Here is a 12,466-nt window from a genome sequence, read left to right as displayed (position 1 = left end):
TCTCAATAGACGATTGCCTCTCCATTATTCTAACCATCGTATCTCTGGTATTACACACAACAAGTTTAAGATACACATGCATTCAACCCTTGCTTCGAATCACCCGTGTCTCTATATGTTTGTATGTGCATATATATATATAGGAATCAGGGAAGAGAATCCCAAAGGTTAAGGTAATATTTAATGGAGAGATATTTGAAGAAAAAAGGTTATTTAACGCAGCACGTCATGCTATAAAGGAAAGCCCTTCGATTTGTTATATAATATTCAAAGTACGTGGAACCCTTTGCATGAGGCAATCGGACACGTGGTGGCCTTCCTACCAGATTTTCAGAAATTTAGAAATGCCGAGCTATTTTTCTTTGAGTGGATCAAGTTATTTTATTTACCAAAACGAGGAAAAAAAACGTCGAGAAGCAGTTCACGTGTTTCTACATTTATAGTTATGGCGGTCACGATTCCTCAACCCGAAATTACCCGATCATCTTTTTTTTTTCTTTCTTGAAACTAAAATGCATTCATTAAGAAGAGTTCGGTACATCTTATATCTANATATACACATATGTTTTCATGATATATAAATTTCTTTGAATATTAAAAAAACAAAAAACGATTCCGTTAACCTGTCAAAATATGGGACTGTTCAACATTAAACGAAAATGGGGCAAAAAAAAACACATCAATTGAAAGAAGGAAGTGACGTTTCTATGATAAATCCAAACCTGGCACGTTTCGATGGGCCCAAAGTGAGAGGCAGCCAGCAACGCCACCTGATGTTAGCAGCCATGAAAGGAGTTTTCCCAACCCAACCCAACCCAACCCAACCTTTTAAGGAAAACTCATATTTTTGTATTACTAGAAATATATTTATGGTAATTTTGTTAATTTATGCTGTCAAACTTTAGTCTTTTTTCTTTTTCATCTACTATTTTTTTTTTTTGTCATTTCTTCATTATTTGATCGAGAATGTTGATATAATACAACAAATGTTAGTGTCACGTCAAAAAAAACTAAAAATACAAAATAAACAAAGATAGCAGAAATTGAAAGAAGTAACTATTTTTAGTTTCAATTATTATAAAATTAGAGTCAAATATTAGATCGATGAATCAAAGTATTAGATGAATCAAAGTGTTATGCGTACAAGAGATGATGAACACAAATAAGTCAAAAGTCAAAAAAAGATGGTTTCATTTTTTAATACAACCTGTGAGAGGCCTGATTTTTGCACTTTTACGTGAGTTTGAATCCTGCAAACTCCGAAACTGTGTGACATGGTTTCTGTTGATAAAATTCTAAGAAAAGGAAACAAATGCTTTACTGTATGGAAATTCATTGCAAGCGCACACCACAGTTTTTTTCCTTGTTCTGTTGGGAGTATTCGGTATTCCTCGTATTCACCGCCATCCTCCTTGTTTCCTAGCCAGACACCCATTCGGTATTCCTCGTATTCACCACAATGATTTCACGCTGAAAAACCACACTACTACAGTCATTTCCCACCCGTTTCGTCGAGTCACGTCTTGAATCGGGGTCGCCACTGGTGTTGTTCCTTCGTCACACCACCCCTTAGCCCCCGACAGATCCAACTTTTCATGCTCGTATTCTTCTTCGTCGTGTAGTAAAATGATAGAAACGTCATCCAATTCCCCGCAGACCCAACAGCAAAAGTTTCCTATTTCTCGTTGGATTTTGTCCCCGGGTAGGGTCTCTCCCATTACCGACAACCCGGTGAATTCTTGCACCCCTCAAAAGCCTCTTACTCGAAATAATTCCATAAAAGTGCCACTGCCGCAAATTGATGCTGAAACTGTTTCGAGGGATGAGGTCAATTCGGAAGCTTTTGATGTGAGGTTGAATCTGAAGGGGAAGAATGGCGGATCCTTGATTCTGGAGCTGGGTTCTGATGTTTTGATTTCTAATAGCCCCGTTTTTGCCGATTTGATATCCGCTTATCGCAAGAATCAGAGTGAATTGTGTAGGATTGAGGTGCCGGATGTGGAGAATTTGAATGTGTTCCGCGATACTATTGGACTCATGTTTGAGGATGATATTCAAAAGAAACTCCTCAATGTCGGTGTTTTTCGTGCCATTCATATACCCGAGGTATTGTAATAATTACTATTGATAATAATTCTTCATTTCCTTCCCTTCGATTTTTGAAGGCATGCAGCGCTTTTCAGTAACAGTTGTTGCTTTTGCTTTCTTTGTTTTATTCTTACGTATTGTTTCAAGTCCAAATGGAAAATGGCAATGCCACATTCATTATTTGTTTGTGATGAGGTTTTCGAGGAATAGTTTTATCACGCATAACTATCAACAATCTGTTTTCATGTAGCAAAGATTTGCACAATCTTTCATTTCATTCAATAAATCTTGCTCATTCTTTTTTATCCCATTGTCACAAATAAAGCCTTTCCAAAAGGTCGGTTAATGAAAAGAACGCTCCGGATTTGAACAAGAACGAAATATTTACCATCTGTGAGTCATATATGAGGTCACTCACGTCTCTGCTCGAGGAGGCCTCGGATACTGATGACCGAAAAACAGAGACCTTTGTTAGAGCAAATCTCACAACAGGTAGACAACTTAAATTGGCTTCTTGATATCCTACTGGAGCACCAGATGGCTGAGGAATTTGTGGATCTTCTGACAAATCAACGGGAACTGCTCAGACTGCACTTTACCGTATCTCCACTGATTAGATACGAGCTTAGCCGTGTATCTGCGATGCTTTTCATCGCAATGAGTGCCAGGAAACTGCATTGTCGACCAGAAACAAGGTTAGCATTTCTTAAAATGTGGTTTAGGCCAATCCTATCAGATTTCGGCTGGTTGCAGAGGTGCAGAAAGGGGCTTAACATGAAGGCATTGGAGGAAGCAATGGGTCAAATGATTCTAATTCTTCCGTTGAAGGAGCAGTACGCACTTTTTATGTAATGGCTTCCGAGTTTCTCGAAAAACTGTTCTGCGTGACCAAATCTTAGTAAAGCTTTTGAAATCTGGTGGCGAAGATCATTCATCAAGGGCCGCGGAACCTCAGCTGTTGAACATAGGTGAATTGCAGATGCTAGCAAGTTGTAGTGTTATTTTGTATGTTTTGAAATTGTATAATGTAGATCAAATTGGCAATGCAAATTTAAAAATAAAATAAAATCTGTTGAGCAAGTTACAAGTATTAACATGCAAGCTGCTTTGTGTTATTTCCTTGTATTCATTCAGCTTTACATTTTCTGTGTCAAATAGCTACGAGTCATTGTTTATCTGATTTGTTTAATATGTAAGTTATATATGAAACCAATAATTTATTTCAACCTTTTCAAGCGACCCGCCCCGGATTCTAAAATTTCCATGGACAAGAATATCCTGAAATACAAAATCTAAGTTCCCAACTTGTCCAGCTATGCTAATGTAACACTCACTAGTGTGGATTTCTTTAATTCGTCATCCACTCGTATTTTGCATTTGATTCTTCTCCTCTTCGACTTACCTTCACGTCTCGCCAACATCGCAGCTCGCAATGAGTTATGCTCCATGTCGCCGCGTTCTTGCAAGTAGATGATTCTCGGCTTTTTCTCGTTATGTTTTTGTTTTCTTTGGAATTTTTACATGATCGTGATTTTTGTGCATGAGACGATGGAGAGATGAGATGTCTTCATCTGATTGAGGTTTATAGGGGCTTGAAGAAACTGTTTTATTCATGCAACTTCTGTACAAAATTGAAATTTTTATCAAAACATCTAAATGTTTTTAAATCTTGATTGCATAAAGAAGAAGGTGGTTCACCAGACTTGAGACTAGCATGCACGACCGATGACAGAAGACTTCAAAGCACCTTGAAAAGAATAGGAATAAATGCGATACCTGCCATTGAGGAAGTGAACATTTTCATGGAGGTGAATGTTATCTAGTTCACTGATCCAAAAGGTAGTATTATATATATTGCTTGAATCTCAGTTTTCCTGGTTAGGTTTCTTCCTCGATTCTTGTTTTGCTTAATTGCTGTTTTCTTTCTTTTCCAGTTCAACCATCTGCTGCGGCCAACACTTGGGTTGTTAGTGGTTCTCCGACGACGAAGAGTATAATTTTTTATTTATTTTTGAACTTCTCAGAACAGCTAAAACATGGTTGATTACAAGTTTTGTGTTTAATGCTTTAGTGATATTTGTCCATTCTTTTAGTTCATGTGTCGGATTCTATCCCCGTAGGAACGTTGGTGTTTTTTTTTTTTCTCGAATGTGGAGAATTCATGTCCTCGTTTATTTTGTTATGATAAAATTTGTCTGCTTTTGTTGAACCAACATTAATAAAATAGGCATCATATTCTTGTTTCTTATGTACATGAGCATTTATTAATTAATATTAGCCCATTTGTTTTGCATATTATATTTGTATATCTCACTCAGTACATCACGTACCTCACTAAAACAATCTGACAGAAAGTTTACTCTTCTGAATCTTAGCAATACCATCATACTGAAATCATTATCATGTCAGATCCAGAATCACTAAACGTGCTATCCTTAAATCACTATTTAAGGATGTAGGATTATACAAGCGTCCGTCGTTAGCCTATGTCTTACTCTACGTGTCCCGGTTTATCGACCCCTCCTCGAGTAACACTAGCCCGTGATCAGGTATAAAAGTTTCTGCATCGTGTGCACACTTGCTAAATCATGTCTATTTCATTGTTTTTAATTGAATTTTATCTCCACTCTCTTTTTGACAAGATGAAGCGTATCACGAATGAATCAATGATGATCGAAGTAAAAGAGAATCGGACTTTAATATTAGTTGAATATCCACACTCTGCTCGAGATTAACGTGTGGCATTAAGTCGTCCACAACGCAGCCTCAAAGAATGCATGCACCTGGTGACCGACCAAAGGTACTTAGATAAATTTAATTTTCGTACTGGTTTGCAAGTTGCATGTCTAGTGTTCTGCATCCGATGGCCCACGAGCCATTTGATTCGCATATCGCAATATATGCGGGGTGGTCACGCATGAATTCATGTGGAAGTTCTAATGAATTTATTTGTCTCGATTACTATGGGTATGTATGAATGTTATATCTCGAGTAATATTGTGTTCAATTGATCTTCTGAATTCAAAATATTCACACAAAAAATTCATCTGTGATATCTTATGGGTCAATTTGTGAGACGAATATTTAATTTGGGTCATTCATGGAAAAAAATTGTTTTTATACTAATTTTTTTATTATTATTATAAATACATATAACTTATTGGTTCTTTTCTAGTCTTTTTTTAAGAGTAATCTTGAAGAAGGTCCAATGATTTCTTTAAGAAAAGATCTTGAATCTATAATATTTTTGGAAATCTTCGATGTTCGGTTCAATAGTACTTGATATTAAAAATATTAATTTTTATTATAAATATATATAACTTATTGGTTCTTTCTTATATATATTTATATATTATTAATATTGCTTTTTAATTCTTTACTACGATATTCAATTTATATATATATATAGAGTATGATGTTTCTATAATATTTTGATGGATACGTAGTAGGGCAGTATCATAATCATATTACATTATTATTGAACAAGTAGGCGCACAAAAATTGCACGCAGCCACTCCCGCACAGCTCATACCCTACGTCGGCTGGCTTTTTTCTTAAAGAAAATATATATATATAAATATAATGATTTGATAACATTTATAAATCTATAACAATCCGGTATAATCTGTATCGGATTCGATTCTAAGAATCCGTGTTAAATTATACTGGATTCAACAATTTTTTAATTTAATTTTAAATATAATTTTTTATTTTAAAAAGTAAAAAGAATCTTTTGAATCCGATGCAACATGAATATGTGCCAGTATGCCCCAGATTCACCTTTTATACGTGTTATAAATTGCGGAACTTAATTTGAAATAATTCACGTTATTTTTTTGAAGAAACAACGTCGGAGAGCTTAATTCGTTGCATTGATGAAACAACGTTGGATTTTTGTTGTTCTAATTTACGTGCATGCAAGCAATTATATATTTTTCTTATTTTTAAAATAATTTTATTTCAAAGTATTTGTTTTGTTTTTTTAATATTGTTATATGTAATTCAGAATACGGAGAACATTGTTTTAACATTTCTTTAAACAACAAGCATCTTCTAAATTCTCACGGTTTCAATATTCTTTTTCTTTCTTAGTTTGTTTTTCTAATCATTTTATTTTAAAATATAAATAATTTGAATATTTGTTAGGTTGAGTTATCGAATCGTTCCAAGCTTGAAATCTTTATATCATACTAGTATATTAGGTGTATATAGTATTAAATTTAATTAGTACGAGTTTTTAAATAATTACTTAAAATTAATGATATAATAAATATATTTAATTATTATAAAAAAATTTATACTATACGAGATCATATTCAAATTAGTTTTAAAAAAATTTATACTAAGTTCTAGTTAAATAATAATAATATCAATGTATGATCTATCAATAAATCAAAAATTCATGAAGACATTGTTCTTTAAAAAGTTGAAAAACATAATATTATATAAATTTTTACTATTTTATTTAACATTTTAGATGGTATAAAAACTAAATAAATAAAACTATCACAAAATCTAAAATAGTAAACGTAATTAAATAAAACGATACTATTAATACAAATATTTAAGGAAAAGTTATTTATATTTTATTTTTTTTAAATATACTTCATATTTATTTCTTACTCTAAAATATTTAATATGTTCTCAAAAGATTTTTTAAAATATTGATATAAGCATACAATTTTTTTTAATTTTATTAAATATAAGAAAAAATTAAAACTAATTTACAGAAACTTTTATGAAACTGTCTCGTGAGTCAACTTGTGAGATGAATCTTTTACCTAACCAACTCCTGAAAAATATTGTTTTATGTCAAAATTATTAGTTTTCACTCAAGACACAAATCGAATCGATCCGTTTCATGATTTTAGATCTGTTAGACAGTCCATGGAAGACTAACTCAAAATAATTTAAATAAAAATTTTCTCTCAATATTGAGTAATTTGTTTGTAAATATGCTACTATGCAGTTTAATTAGACTAATTATTTCTAATATTTTTTAAAAGTATTGTAAAACATTATTATAATGTTAGTATTTTTTCTTCCAAAATATATCATAATGAATTTTAAGATAATTTCTTTCTTTTCAAACAATTATTTTTATTTGTAATATTTATTTATTTTCTTTTTTAACATGAAATTTTTTATGGAAACCTATTATATATATTTATTTATATAATTGACAAAATGTTGAAATATAGAGTAGTATGTTGATTATTAATCAATTTATTTAATAATATTTAATAATTATTTAAAATTTCAATTAAATTATTTATACGGAAAATTGATTATTTTATTTATTTATTGGATCCATAATCCCAACCAAACAATAAAGAGATTCAGCTTAGCAAAAAAACTAAAAAATATAATAAAAGTAGCTTCTAGAAAAAAAGTGGCCACGTCATGGAGGAGGCTGCCGTGCCCTTTCCTCCTGGCTCTCGCCGTTTCCCACTGGTTTCGTTCCTGCCATTGCATTGCATGACCCACTCTCTCACAAAACAACAAACGAAGGATGGAATCTGTTGGTATTTCTGCTCAGTAGACATTGGTCTTTTCCTCTTAAACTTGGCGTCTCCCACTCTGCTTCCTCGTTTAAATTCCCAGTCCTCTCCTCCTCTCATACGTTGGGGATGCATGCTTGAAAACGTGAGTATCTGAGGAAAAATGCCAGCTTGGTGGGACAAAATATCTGGTCGGAACAAATATTCGGAAACGAAGTCCGAGAATTCTGTGGAGGGTTCATCACCGAAGAATGAAAAGAAGAGAGGAAAAGAAAATGGCAGTACCAAAGATGGTAAAGTAAAGACCTTTAACGAGGTTTTGGTGCTGCCTCAATCGAGAAATTCTCCAAGAAACAGCCAGGATTTTTCTGCTGTGGGAATGTCTTCTGGATTTGATTCGGCTTCGTCTTGGGATAGAGCGCACCCCTTGCCGCTGCCTCTAGAACCACCAACGGAGCATCCGGGCCATTTTCATGGTGTTGGTTTCGGACCCGGGCCGGGCTCTGTTTCAAGCGTTAGTTCGTCAGGATCGTCCGACGATACGGCTCATTTTACGAATCAAAATGGTCTCAGGTTTGTTAGATTTTCAGTTGGAAGTTCGTGATTTTTTTTCCCGATGATTGAACTCTCAACCATTTTGGAGTGTTGTTGCAGATTTTGCAAGTTTTTTATTTGTTACTTGGTTAGATCTAAAATGATTGAATTAATTTTTTGTCATTTTTACTCTAGAACAACTTCTCGTATGGTTTTTTCAAAGTTTGGATTACAAAGATTGAATTTTGTTAAATAAGCTAACCAAGTAAATACAATCATAATTCTGCTGATTGTTTTGAATTTGCATATGTCCATTTTTTGTGCACACATACTCCACTTAAACTGTTGACTTATTAGGCTGTGTGAGGCTGATCAGATTATTACATGATGATCTTAAAATTTCTCAGACAATAAGAAAATGGTGGTTAAAGTTCAAGTTTAAAAGTCAATTTCAATCTCTGTAGCTAATCTTACAGTTGTAAAATTTATATCTAATTCCAGAGGACACATTGAGAACAGAGTATTAAGCCCACTATCTCGAAGCCCTGATCGAGGATTGAGGTGTGTTACAACCGCCACTTTGCCTATCCATGCTCGAATTAATGGGATTAATTTGGACTATTCAAATGGGAAACTGGAAGATGGAAGGAATGAATTTCATAAGTTGCCCCTTCCACCTGGTTCTTTAATCAGTCCTTCCGCATTATCGACCCCAAGAAGTACCGGAACACCTGAAAGCCCTGGTGGTATTTCTTCAAAATGGAGGAAAGGAAAGCTTCTTGGAAGAGGCACATTTGGTCATGTTTATCTCGGTTTTAATAGGTAATGAAGATTCTGGTTTCGGTTTTACTGAGTAGGAAACTAGACGAAAATCATTGTCTCGTGCCTTTTTTCAGAGCATTTAAGCACCCTTGAACCACAAAAACGTAGTTAGAGGCAGGGCGACTCAACAAATCTGGGGGTAGTGTCGTGGGGGATGGGGGGAGGGCTTGAAATTTTAGAAAACTACAGATAAATTTCAAATTTCAATTGTTGGACCTACACACCCTTCTGCCGGATCTGCACTTAATTGGCAGTGGCCCTGTTTATCTCTACTTCTTTTGTTATTACCTTTTTCCAGCTGTATATCATATTATTTTGTCTGTCTTGGCAGTGAGAATGGGCAAATGTGCGCTATTAAAGAAGTTAAAGTTGTCTCGGATGATCAATCTTCAAGGGAGAGCCTAAAGCAACTGAACCAGGTCATTTTTTAATAGTTTATAGACTTACAATTGCGCCTACTTCCTGAAGCAAATATAATCTTTCTATGTTGTTGCTTTACTCTCAAATATTAGACTTAAATGGTTAGTTATTGGTGTTCTCTTCTTGACATTTTTGGTATTTTAACAGGAAATAGCTTTGCTAAGTCAGCTTTCACACCCAAACATTGTTCGATACCACGGAAGTGATCTGGTAAGATTTTCTTTTATTTATTTGCAATCTGGCATATCAGCTGTATCTTTTGCCGTTTTTTAAATGTGCTCGTGCGTTGAACTAATGGTCAGACATGCCTATGAGACTCTTGGCCCCGCATAATTTTGCTCGTTTCTTTTCCAGAACGAGGAAAGATTATCAGTTTATTTGGAGTATGTTTCTGGAGGTTCCATCCAAAAATTACTGCAAGAATATGGAGCCTTTGGGGAACCAGTTGTACAAAATTACACTAGGCAGATTCTCTCTGGTCTTGCTTACTTACATGGAATAAATACAGTGCACAGGTACAACTGGCTCTCCATCGGTGATGACTTTGTTTTTTCTTTAATAGAAATCCAGGAATTTTGAAAAGTTTTTACCTTTCCTGCAGAGATATAAAGGGAGCAAACATTTTGGTAGATCCCAATGGTGAAATAAAACTTGCCGACTTTGGGATGGCCAAACATGTATGCATTCGTCTTGTGTAGTGCCAGATTCAAGGAGAGTTTGAAAAATATTTTGGTATCTAGGATTATCTTCTACGCTCTTATGTAATTCTTGTCATTTGACAGATAACTACCTCTTCTTCAATGCTATCCTTAAAAGGAAGCCCTTACTGGATGGCACCTGAGGTTGGTCTTATTCATTCTCTCTCACCTCTTCTAACCGAATATACCTATAAGCTATAAGACTGTCTGTGCCCCCTAATTTCTTACCACCCTGCTATGTTTTCCTCAGGTTGTAATGAATGCTAATGGGTATAGTCTTCCCGTGGATATATGGAGTACAGGATGCGCGGTTCTTGAAATGGCTACATCAAAACCTCCATGGAGCCAATATGAAGGGGTGGGTTAAGTCTCTTCTTTAGGAATTGATATCAAATTGAAGTTGCTTTCTTGTTGAAATCTTCTCGTTTGTTCATTTAACAGGTAGCTGCTATATTTAAGATTGGGAATAGCAGAGACGGTCCTGAGATTCCCGATCACCTATCTGCTGATGCCAAAAGTTTTATACGGCTTTGTTTGCAACGGGAACCATCAGCCCGGCCCACAGCATCCCAATTACTAGCTCACCCTTTTGTCAGAAACCAAACTACCCCTAGAGCATTTCCTCGTGCATTCGATGGGAGTCGCACTCCGGTACTTAATATCCACTTTTAAATCTAATTGCTTCACTTCCTCGCTTCTTTTAAAAGGAATTGTTAGTAACAAGTTATTTGTTTACTTGTTTAAAGACTGCCCTGGAGATGCAGTCCAGCAGAACGAACAATTCTTGGGATCAGGACAATGCATCAAGATTCGCAGGACCCAGGACATTTACAAGTCCAAGGTACTCTATCTTTGAACTCTACTTAGTCCATGTATTTTAATTTATATGCATACTGTTGAGCACAAGAGTCGTGAAGTAATAGTGACTTTCTTGTGTTTTCAGGGATAGTGCACGAACAATATCATCATCATTACCCGTATCTCCCCCCTCGAGCCCATTAAGGCGTGATGCATCAGCAACATACAAGAACCTTTTCCTTTCTCCAGTAGGGAAAAACACTCCTACTCATATCAACAACTTAGCACATCCTCTCAGACTGAACTCAAGAAGCACCTTTGATCCATGGCTTGAAATCCCTCGATTAGAGCCGAAGCACCGACCAGATCCTCAACAAGGACCATGCTTTAGAATTCCAAAACGTGCTGATATATCTTAATCCCCTTGAGACCCCTTCTTTGAGGTCTCATCACCAGAGTCTGTGTGAGGCGAGCAAGAGTCGCTCATTGCCTCAAAAGGTATGTCCCCGTTGGGACTAACGAGGTTGCTCGTGGCTTAGATGGTTGCATTTTAGTCTGTACTTAATGTAATGATCTTACTGTAAATATAGATGGCCGTGTCATAGAGCTACTCTGTGGTGTGTTGGAATTTTGATGAATATAGTCACAAGTCATAAAAGACTCATCAGGCATAACAGTTACTGCCGAAGATTGTGAGTTGCTTCAATAATTATTATTTTTCCTTCATTTAAAAGTGCTAATCAAATTTTTATATCAACTATTAATCGAATTTATATCGCAGTCCAACCAGATCGGTAACTTTCCTCTATTAATCGAATTTTATATCAACTATTAATTGAATTTTGTGAAATCGTTTCATGTGTCAATTTGTGAGATTAATCTTCTATCTTACTAGACTCGTAAAATATTTTATTATGTCAAAATTATTATTTTACTTAAGATTTGAACCAATTAGACTTGTCCGAATATAAATATTTGAGACATCTTACTGAAAACTTACTCAAACTAATTTAAGTAAATTTATTTTTTTCCACATTAAGTACTCAAACTAATTTAATTAAATTTGTTTTTTTCCACATTAAGTAATTTTTTCGTAAATATGTTAGCAAACAATTTAATTAGATTAATGATTTCTAATATTTTTTTAAGTATTATAACACATTGTTATAATGTTGATAGTATTTTTTTCCTTCAAAAAAATATTGTAAGAAATTTTAAGATAGATTTATTTTTCAAATAATATTTTAATTTAATTTAATTAATTAAAAAATTATAAATACTTGTATAGATCGTAATTATTGTGTGTGATTGGAAATTTAAGTTTGTCGAATAAATTTGTTTTTAATGAAATAATAAATATCTGTACTCTTATCTTTTAACATAAATTATTACTTTAATTACATAAATAAATATATTAATATATTTTTGTTTAATATTATTTCAAAACAATATATTTAAATAAACATATGAGAAATAATTAAGAATATTATTATTTTTAAAAAATAAATAAATTAATGTTATAAGAAATTGGAATGTTATTAAATATAACACTAATTCACATTTATTTATTTTTAACATAAAATTTTTGACAAAACATATTATATA

General features: G+C 33.9%; 2 protein-coding genes across 2 annotated transcripts; both read left to right on the top strand.

Moving 5' to 3' along the window:
* Positions 1-1,157: 1,157 nt before the first annotated feature.
* LOC140975388 (BTB/POZ domain-containing protein At2g13690-like) lies at positions 1,158-4,380 on the top strand. Its single transcript, XM_073439083.1, has 5 exons — positions 1,158-1,370; positions 1,424-2,106; positions 2,706-3,056; positions 3,772-3,927; positions 4,023-4,380. Exons 2-3 carry the CDS (start codon positions 1,627-1,629, stop codon positions 2,715-2,717), a joined length of 492 nt encoding a protein of 163 aa, XP_073295184.1. The 5' UTR covers positions 1,158-1,370; positions 1,424-1,626; the 3' UTR covers positions 2,718-3,056; positions 3,772-3,927; positions 4,023-4,380.
* A 3,125-nt stretch (positions 4,381-7,505) lies between these two features.
* Positions 7,506-11,541, top strand: LOC140975373 (mitogen-activated protein kinase kinase kinase 3-like). The gene is made up of 11 exons (XM_073439050.1): positions 7,506-8,162; positions 8,625-8,945; positions 9,277-9,364; positions 9,513-9,575; positions 9,720-9,880; positions 9,967-10,042; positions 10,148-10,207; positions 10,314-10,421; positions 10,505-10,714; positions 10,810-10,904; positions 11,007-11,541. Exons 1-11 carry the CDS (start codon positions 7,753-7,755, stop codon positions 11,278-11,280), a joined length of 1,866 nt encoding a protein of 621 aa, XP_073295151.1. The 5' UTR covers positions 7,506-7,752; the 3' UTR covers positions 11,281-11,541.
* The last annotated feature ends 925 nt before the right edge of the window (positions 11,542-12,466 follow it).

Source organism: Primulina huaijiensis, chromosome 1 (assembly GCF_012295235.1).
Source record: "Primulina huaijiensis isolate GDHJ02 chromosome 1, ASM1229523v2, whole genome shotgun sequence".
NCBI lineage: Eukaryota > Viridiplantae > Streptophyta > Magnoliopsida > Lamiales > Gesneriaceae > Primulina > Primulina huaijiensis.
This window is presented reverse-complemented; position numbering and strand designations above follow the sequence as displayed.

Bases quoted from the DNA above. Each gene is read 5' to 3' on its own strand.
- LOC140975388 (XM_073439083.1), top strand. From the start codon at position 1,627: ATGATAGAAACGTCATCCAATTCCCCGCAGACCCAACAGCAAAAGTTT.
- LOC140975373 (XM_073439050.1), top strand. From the start codon at position 7,753: ATGCCAGCTTGGTGGGACAAAATATCTGGTCGGAACAAATATTCGGAA. The intron at 8,946-9,276 runs GTAATGAAGATT...CTGTCTTGGCAG, and splicing joins GTTTATCTCGGTTTTAATAG to TGAGAATGGGCAAATGTGCG. The intron at 9,576-9,719 runs GTAAGATTTTCT...TTTCTTTTCCAG, and splicing joins GATACCACGGAAGTGATCTG to AACGAGGAAAGATTATCAGT.